The 8,859-nt window shown below is 37.8% G+C and overlaps 1 protein-coding gene and 1 non-coding gene across 2 annotated transcripts; both read left to right on the top strand.

Annotated features, from left to right (window-relative positions):
* The first annotated feature begins 233 nt into the window (after positions 1-233).
* On the top strand, positions 234-4,696 carry LOC122073396 (probable receptor-like serine/threonine-protein kinase At5g57670). Its single transcript, XM_042637981.1, has 10 exons — positions 234-687; positions 791-864; positions 982-1,100; positions 1,193-1,308; positions 1,397-1,927; positions 2,010-2,258; positions 2,347-2,507; positions 2,607-2,831; positions 2,913-3,062; positions 4,029-4,696. The coding sequence occupies exons 1-10, from the start codon at positions 522-524 to the stop codon at positions 4,236-4,238; spliced, it is 2,001 nt and encodes a 666-aa protein (XP_042493915.1). The 5' UTR covers positions 234-521; the 3' UTR covers positions 4,239-4,696.
* An 854-nt stretch (positions 4,697-5,550) lies between these two features.
* Positions 5,551-5,634, top strand: TRNAL-CAA. Its single transcript has one exon. It is a non-coding gene; the product is annotated as a tRNA-Leu (tRNA).
* The last annotated feature ends 3,225 nt before the right edge of the window (positions 5,635-8,859 follow it).

Here is an 8,859-nt window from a genome sequence, read left to right as displayed (position 1 = left end):
ATAGAATTTTAATCTTTTTTTTCAGGTGTGGTGGAGGTTTGTTGCAGTAGGTATGCTGATTTGAGATTACATTTGGCGGCAATTTCATTTTTTTATTTTATTTTATTTTAAATGATTATTGTGTTTATATCTCAAATAACAACAAAAAAAAAAGGACAAAAATTGAGGTAGATTTCGATTGTTCTCATCTGGGTTGTCTTTTCTCTACTTTTGCAATAACTGAGCTCATCGATGATGGAACATTCAACATTGAAAATACGTGGATCGTTATTATTCCGAGATTGAAAGTTTTGTTAGGATATGAATACATTCTGAACTTTGTCAGGAATTCAACAAAGACACGCATGACCAATTTTCATAGACTTGCTTGCGGAGTCTCTAGTTTGTTAATTCTTCCTATTTTGAGATTCATGAACAGAAAAATGATCGAAGGACCCTTCTGTTACAGATTCTGAAAGGATTTGTTCAAGACCCAGGTGGGTTTTAGGATTTTGGAGATTGAATGTGTAAGGAGGAGGAGAATGACGGTCGTGAAGGGAGTAACAGAGAAGAAGGGTGGGAGTAAGAAGACTGTGCTGGTGGGAATCAGAAAAGATAACATTAGCAAACAACTCCTTAATTGGGCCCTCGTTAAAGTTGCAGAACCAGGGGACACCGTCGTGGCTGTCCATGTCTGTCGTGATCCTGGTTAGTTCTTGCCTTTCTTTTCTTTGATTACATCTTAATTTTCCAATCCTTGCCTCCTTAATTCCAGTAAACACTTCTGATTTGAACTGATTAATTATCTCAGATGTCAATTCAAAAGAAGACCCTTCAATGGATGATTATTTAGAAGTTTACAAAGGATTATGTTATGTAAAGCAGGTCTGTAATCACTTCCTCTGTTCAGTTCTTATGTCACCATCGCGTCCTTTTCAAAATTTAGGGTCCTTTATATATGAAAATGAAAGTATTTGTTATTAAGTCACACATCGATTTCAGGTGACTCTCACAGGGAAAATCATACAGGGAAGTTCTGCTCGGAGGGCTTTGGTGAGAGAAACTAAATATTGCAATGCCGACGCTTTAGTTGTTGGGATTAACTGGCAAAATCATCTCCGGTAAGTAGAGTTAAAAGTTTAATCTTTTTAGAATTTGGTTTTATAAGAAAAAAAATCATCTTTAATTTCTCTGAACTGAAATTATCTTTCAGGGGTTGGTTTTCAATGGCTAAGTATTGTGCACATCGATTACCAAAAACTACTGCACTACTTGCTATTGATAACGGGAAGCTCATCTTTGAAAGGGGTTCAACTAACCAGCTCCCAGGTTTAATCTCTATTCTCCAGAGAGACCCTTTTGGTTTTTGGATCAATTATTTGCCAGTGAATGTAATTTTTCTTTTTGAATTGTGAAGGACTCACTGGAGATCCAAGGCCAAGTTTGAGTCTTCAAAATGCAGACTTGGTGCCAGAAATTGAATGTTCTGAAGTGGTTGACAACTTGAAACTCCGGACAAGAAATAGCAGCAGAGACTCTAATGGTGATGATTTAAGTATTGGTTCTTCGAATTCAATGTCTCAATTAATGAGAGAGTTATCAGATGCAAAGCCTGGTTGGCCCCTTCTCCATAAAATTGTTTCAATGGCTCCAGAAAGTCCGAAAGACTCTGAATCTAGAAAAATGTCAGTTGTTCAGTGGGTGATGAGCCTACCAAGCCGATCTTCGCCGCCAACGCCTCAATCCCAGATGAGTGTTGACTTGGATCAAACACAAAATTCTATTGGAAGAGACATCGCTAACCAGGGAAGAAGGAGCCATAATAAGAGCTTGTCAATGTCTGAGGAACTACACAGAGAGTTGGAGATTCTCCTAAACACAAACTCTTCCAGTTGTAGATGGTTCAGCCATAAAGAACTGATGACTGCAACTTCTCATTTCTCCTCAGGTTGTCTTAGTTTGTCATGTGGGTTAATTTTATTTGTTCTTTTCAGTATAGTTCTCTTTCTAAATATCTGCTCTGCTAACAGGTAATCTGATCGGGATGGGAGGATGTAGCACGGTATACAAGGGTTGTCTTTGGGATGGCAAGCAAGTTGCAGTAAAGGTTATGAAGTCATCAAAAGAAGTATGGAAGGAATTTGCTTTGGAAATTGATATCTCCTCTTCCCTGAACCACAAACACATCACAACTTTGATTGGGCTCTGCATCAAAGACAATTTTCTTATAGCAGTTTATGATTTCTTGTCCAAAGGAAGTCTAGAAGAAAATCTACACGGTAAAGATTCTAATCCATATGACTCTCTTATTATGTAGAAGACTACAAGTTACTGAAAATTGAAACTTCATTTTGATTCACAAGGCAGATAATAAAGAAATATCTGTATTGTCATGGGAGGTGAGATTCAATGTGGCTGTTGGGGTTGCTGAGGCCCTAAACTACCTACACAAAGATTGCGTGCGGTCTGTTATTCATAGAGATGTCAAGTCATCAAACATACTTCTCTCAGATAGCCTTGAGCCACAGGTACATTTACCTCATCCCATTCATGAGGTGTTGGGTTCCTTGAACATTTGAATTGTGACATAATATTGATAAGGGTCTTGTGTTGTTCATCCATGACAGTTATCCGATTTTGGGCTAGCCATATGGGCACCAACATCACCTCATGTGACACATAGTGATGTAGTAGGGACATTTGGGTATCATGCTCCAGAATATTTCATGTATGGGAAGGTCAGTGACAAGATAGATGTTTACTCCTATGGTGTTGTTCTCCTTGAACTGATATCAGGAAGAAAACCGATCATCACCGAATCTCCCAAAGGCCAACAAAGCTTGGTCATGTGGGTAAGGATTTCTGACCTTGATTTATACAACAGCTTCATTTCTTGGTTCACTAAATTTTACAATTAACTGCTCTAAATCCAGGCAAAACCATTACTAGAAAGTGGAGACCTGAATGGCCTACTGGATCCAAATTTTACTGGGAAAGTCGATGAGGTTCAGATGCAGAGGATGGTTCTAGCTGCAGCCCTTTGCCTCACTAGATCATCTAGTCGACGTCCCAAAATGAACGAGGTATTAATAGCCCAAGTTCTCTGTCATCTTTCATTAGTTTATGTTCCTAGGCCATGTGTTCAGTGTTACTAGTTGAGATATGCTTCCTAGTTATACTCCATGAACTTATATTATGGACTTGGTCTTCAACTTTAAATTGGGAACGGTTTGGCCTGTTTTAGGTCAGATCAGATCGAGAAACACCCGAACTGAATAAGATCTGGGTTCAAAATATCCATTCAGTCTTTACAGATGACCAAGTGGGTTAATCATGTTTCCTGGGAGGTTATTTCTAACCACCTCCAATAAAAGAGGCTAGGTGGTGAGCCTTTTGATCATAGCTGAGGGTGCCTATAACTTGTGACTTGGCCAACGATATAACAGTATAGAGACCCATTGTTACTCTCTACCAAGCTGACTGTAGACACAAAACGCAGTCTTGACTGTCTGTAAACTACAAATTTGGCTTCAAACTGTTTGCCGAACAATAGTTCAATCAGCCAACTGATCCAAAAGATAATTAGGATTGTCTGGGGACTCAGCTTAATTACCTCGCCCTCTTACAAAGGTTCAGAAAATGAAGACATACAGTTCACTTAAAAAACATCCCTTTCACTTATCAGATGTAGATACAATTTACATTAGAAAAAAAATCATATATATACAAAAAAATATATATTATCTCAACTTCTTCACAACTGATATGATTTCATATTAACTTTTTAATGGGAGCCACTACAATCTTATAGCCATTAAATACATGTTTATAGGACCTCTACTGAAGGCCATTAATCACTTGCCTAGGCTCTGAGCATATTTTTGCAGAAGAAGATGCAAAAAATAGCACTGTAGGAAAGGAAAACTAAATAGCTGTTGGGTTTCCAAGGAAAACTAGATGGAAAATCAATGAGAACTTACTTTTCTTTACATTAGATTGGTCAAGCAATGCTCACAAGACAATTGTTGTTTGTGTGATCCATGATCCAGATACTTAAGCTTCTAAGGGGTGAGAATGATGTTAAGGATTGGATGACCTCCCTTAAAAGTGGTTCCAAAGAGTCAGATGATCACGATGACGACGATGAAATTCAACCAGGTTCTGGTGCCGAGTTACATCTTGGATTACTTAATGTGGATGATGATGATACATCGTTGAGTAGTACGGGGCAGAACAGTGACCAATCCTTGGAGGACTAGTTGAAACGAAGATGGAGCTCCCCAGCCCCTTCTTCCATTTGCCGTTTCTTCTTCAATTTTATTTGAAGACAATTTTGCTTTGAATTTGGCACAACGGGACATGTAGTCTCTCTTTGTACAGTGGAGTGGGGAGAGTGTAGTCTGGCCTTGTATAGTTTGAGTTGTGTGTAAAATAGAGGAGTTTGGGGTGTGTGTGTGTGGTGGGGGGGGGGGTTGTAGTTAAAGTGTTGAACCCATGTTACCCAACTGTTGGGTGAATTGAAATGTAAGTCTCAGAGCTTCACAACTTTGAGGAGCTCTGTGTTGTAGCCATGGGTTCATGGGCTGATCCAGGTTACACAAACAAAAAAAAAAATGTATAAGAAATAGGAGCAATAATGTCATTAGACCAATGCCAATGTGCTTCTTTTTTATGTCAATTTCTTTCCTTTTCTTCACTCAAAAACTTCTAGTTTTGGGAAGGGGATCTCAACTCTACAGAGAAAATGTATCTACATTGCAAATATGTTTTTCCTATCATATTTGCAGATGTGATGTGGCAGAAAATTTGTGGACATTAAAGCCCCTAGATCCTCTTGCCAAAATCTTAGCACAAATTGAGTTCACCATTTGGCAAGCTAGAGCATTGGAAAATCCAGGATTTTTAATATTTTTTTCCCTTGATAATACAACACAAACCAAGTTATCATATACTTTAGATAGGGGGGAAGATTTTTGTTGAGAGGCCTTAATTTTTTCGTGTGGTAGCTCCATTTGACATCCAAATTTTGAGGGCATGTTGTCCAAAATCATTTATGGAATTATTCATCAGAAAAATCATCTTTCAATTTGGAAAGTTTCAACCTAATTTACTTATTTTGCATGAAGATATGAATGCACAAAAATCAGTTGGCATTAAAGTTTCTCTTCCCCCACGAATCTATCGTTGTATTTATCTCCTATATATTTGTTAGAGGTCCAAAATACCTTCCATTGTTTCGAGACACCTAATCAAGTACAATGATGATCATCGGTAAAAGAATTCCTTATTCACCACCATTTTAAGAAAAACTCAGTCCTTTCAACTTTGGCTGTGTTGAGGTAATTTCATCTCAAAATACAATTCAACATAAAAAGCCTTTTAACATGGTGGACCATACAAGGAGACGGAACTTCAACCTAAGGGGACTTTCCTATCTAAGGTTGGTTTGACCAAAGATGCTCTCAAGATCATGTTGGAAGTCTTTGCTTCATCGGATACGAGTTTATTGCACAGATAATATTAAAACTAGTCCAGTAAGAAAAATAATTTAACATTTTTATAATGATTCCAGTCAAGATGGCGGAGTGGTCTAAGGCGCCAGACTCAAGATCTGGTTTTCCAAAGAGGGTGTGGGTTCAAATCCCACTTTTGATACTTAATCCTTGTTTTATTAGTATTAATTTTTTATCATTAATAGATTTTTTCAATAGCCCATGCTTTCCCAATAGTCTCACCACTTTTGACAATGTATTAGAAGTATTATTTTTGACATTTTTTAAACCACTGGTAGATGGGATTCCTTTGGATTGGCATGGTCCATCCAAATTGTATGACCCGTTATATATATTCATCCATTCCCTTTGTTTTTTAAGTACTCCATGTTTCTCAGTGGTCTCATGTGAATGTGAACAAGTGCCTAGCACAATTAGAACAATAGACATAAATGCGGACTTGCTAACACATGGGACATTGAGTGTTAAAGCCCATCCTATCAGAAGGTCTTGAATTTAAGCCTCTTTGATCCACATCTTCTCGTTCCCTATAAAATAGGATAGAGTATGACTTATCAAAAGAAAAAATCTTATGTGAATTGACTATTCTTTAAGCAAAATTTGAGTGCCAAATTGATATGTATATAAGATATGGGAGAGGGATAGGTATGCTGTCCATGTGCCGTGTGCTAGTGGATGGCATCAATAAAGGCACAAGACGAGACATCACATAAGAAGGGTAGAGAATGGTGGGGTTGGGGGTGGGGAGAGAGATTACATGGCACCCTCTAGCAGCACATGGGTGGCATACCCACCGCTTATTCCCATTAGTTATATTTGATTGAAAACCCCAAATTCTCTCACTGATTTTTATTAACAAATAAATAACCTGATAAATGTCTCCTAAGAGAAGAATTTCAGTTTCCTGTTAAAAACTACATAAAAGAATTTTTTCAAGTGAAACTTATATTCGGAAACCTATTCATTAGGGGTGTCAAAAAGCTCGATCAACCTAAACCCGCCCTAATCCACCCAAATATAAAAAGGATAGATATTGACAACAATTGATGATTGTACAATTCCTTTACGGCAAGATGTAGGAAAATTTTCCCTTTGATTTTCTTAACTACTTGTTAGATAAAGGTTCAATGATGGGCCCAAATTTTAGTGACCACCAGTAGGCACTAAAATTTTGGGTATACCGTCAGTATATTGTAAGTTAGCACTCACTGTATCTATTCCTCTCTTCCCCTTTTCTTAAATGACCCGATATCCTTCATGAATGATACCCATCATGTGTCCTCATTGGTGTTGTCTGTTAACTTATTGTACACCGACAACATATCTATCCCTCTATATTCAATTTGCTTGTAAGTATACAAGATGGTGTATTTAAGCAATGGCTCTATGGTTGGTCAAGAATCTCGCCTTCCATCAAAGGCAGCAAGTGCTAAGTCAATTGAATTCATTAGTCTTTGTAATTTAAGTGTCCTCATTTGTATCTCTCGTCAAATCCTATGCAAGGGGATGCCACTTAGGCTACTATAACCAAAAGACCTAAAATTAACCTAATTGGCATAGCTTGACTTAGGCTTCTTTTGGTATTTTGCCTCTAGAAGACCTTAACTTGGATATATGGTATTAACTTAGAAAACGTGCTATAAATAGTTAATTTCAACGAAGTAAAAAAATCTCATTTGTACATGGCCCTTGAAAGGCTGTTGGTTGATGCAATCGGGCAATCGGGCAATCGGGCAATCGGTCAACCGGTTCATTGCACTGGTGCAGTGAGTATCGAGTGGTTGGAAGCCTCTTGGGGTGCATACACAGATACTCTCAGCCGTCCGATGTTCACCGCATCTCATCGCTCACTACAAAAGATGTGGACTCTGCCACCAACGATTGAAAGCAACCAACCGGTTGACTGTTATTTGCCCGTTGGAGACTAAATTAGGTAAGATTTGTGAGCCACATGCTCTCAATTTATATCCCTACCTACTTAGAGGTTTGGCTATAGACCTTTGTTTTCCCTCTTCACATTTTAAGAGAAGTTGAGTAGTAAGTGGTCAGCCTAATAAAAACACTTGGGCTAGTGTTGAGTCCGTGAAAAACAAGAAGATCGAGTAAGTAAAAAACCAAGTGAGAAAGATCACTCGATCACGTAGGTAAGTTGCCAAACAACTATAACTTGGTGTGCTTCTATTGTCTCTTACAATTCTCATTTAACACTCCATCTTATACAACATCTCTTCTTTTCACATAGTGTTTTGGGTAGTTGAGCATTCACATAACAAATTATTTTGTAATCCAATTCATCCCAGCTTATGTTGCCGCAATCCAAAACCTTCATCCGCCATGAGCATTGGTATCATCTGATTGATAAGGAAAAATAGTTTTCAACTTTCATTGGGGGTGAGAATGTAATGATGACCAAATTTCAGTAAAAAAAAGAAAAAAAAAGATGATCCAAGAATTCAATCATGGGGTAACAAGTTAATATATAATTCTTACTTCTCTCCCATTGGAAGAAAACTTTTGCCCTAAGTATATAATTCAATATTGAAGTATGCAGGGTTGAAACACGGTTGAGTTGGGTCAGGCTCTTGAAAAGCCCAGCCCAGCCCTTTATCTTTAGGTAGGCCCACACTTGGCCCAGCCTTGACTCAAGGCCTAATCCAACCGGCCGGGCTGACCTTAATTGGCCTTGATCATGGGGATGGGGACACGAGATGAAGGGGTTACTTAAGTTGGTGAAAAAATCATCAATTTTACATAAAATAACACCCTAATAAGATATATTATATAACAAAAAGTATTGAATGTTTAAGATTTCCAATATCACTTAAAATAGGACCAGACCTCAACCCTAGCTTGGCTCGGTATTGACTTAACTCTAACCTATCACCCTTAGGGTCAAGGTATCTTAGCCCAAGCCTTGTTCAGGCTCAAGGAAGGCCAAGACGATTTTAGGCCGAAAAGGAGGAACTTATACAACCCTAGAGTTATGAAACCAATGAAAAAATATTTTCTTAGATCTACGAGATAAGCAAAAGAATAACAAAGCAAGCAAGTTTACTAATAACATGTAAAACAAAATCAAACCTACTTATTTTAGAATTAATTTTATTATCTTATAGAACTAGACTTCTCTTTGAATAAAATTGTTAAAAATTCAACACTTGATGCTGCTTCTACTAATGCTTTTATTGGCCCACGCATTAGTATAAGGGACACATCACCTTTTACGAAACCCTCTCGTTTTTTTGTTTTTTATTTCTATTATGATACTGCAACTTTTTCAAGAGATTTACGAAAAATCAAAAAAGGGCCGAGAGCGTTTTTATTCTTTAGTGCTATCTATATGCGACGCATGTACGCACTTGAAGGT

Source organism: Macadamia integrifolia, chromosome 3, assembly GCF_013358625.1.
Source record: "Macadamia integrifolia cultivar HAES 741 chromosome 3, SCU_Mint_v3, whole genome shotgun sequence".
NCBI classification, from domain to species: Eukaryota; Viridiplantae; Streptophyta; class Magnoliopsida; order Proteales; family Proteaceae; genus Macadamia; species Macadamia integrifolia.
The sequence above is the reverse complement of the archived record's forward strand: the minus strand, read 5'-3'. Positions and strand labels throughout refer to the sequence as shown.

Coding starts and splice junctions, on each gene's coding strand:
- LOC122073396 (XM_042637981.1), top strand. CDS start 522: ATGACGGTCGTGAAGGGAGTAACAGAGAAGAAGGGTGGGAGTAAGAAG. Junction 1,101..1,192: donor AACTGGCAAAATCATCTCCG/GTAAGTAGAGTT, acceptor ATTATCTTTCAG/GGGTTGGTTTTCAATGGCTA. Junction 3,063..4,028: donor GACGTCCCAAAATGAACGAG/GTATTAATAGCC, acceptor TCCATGATCCAG/ATACTTAAGCTTCTAAGGGG.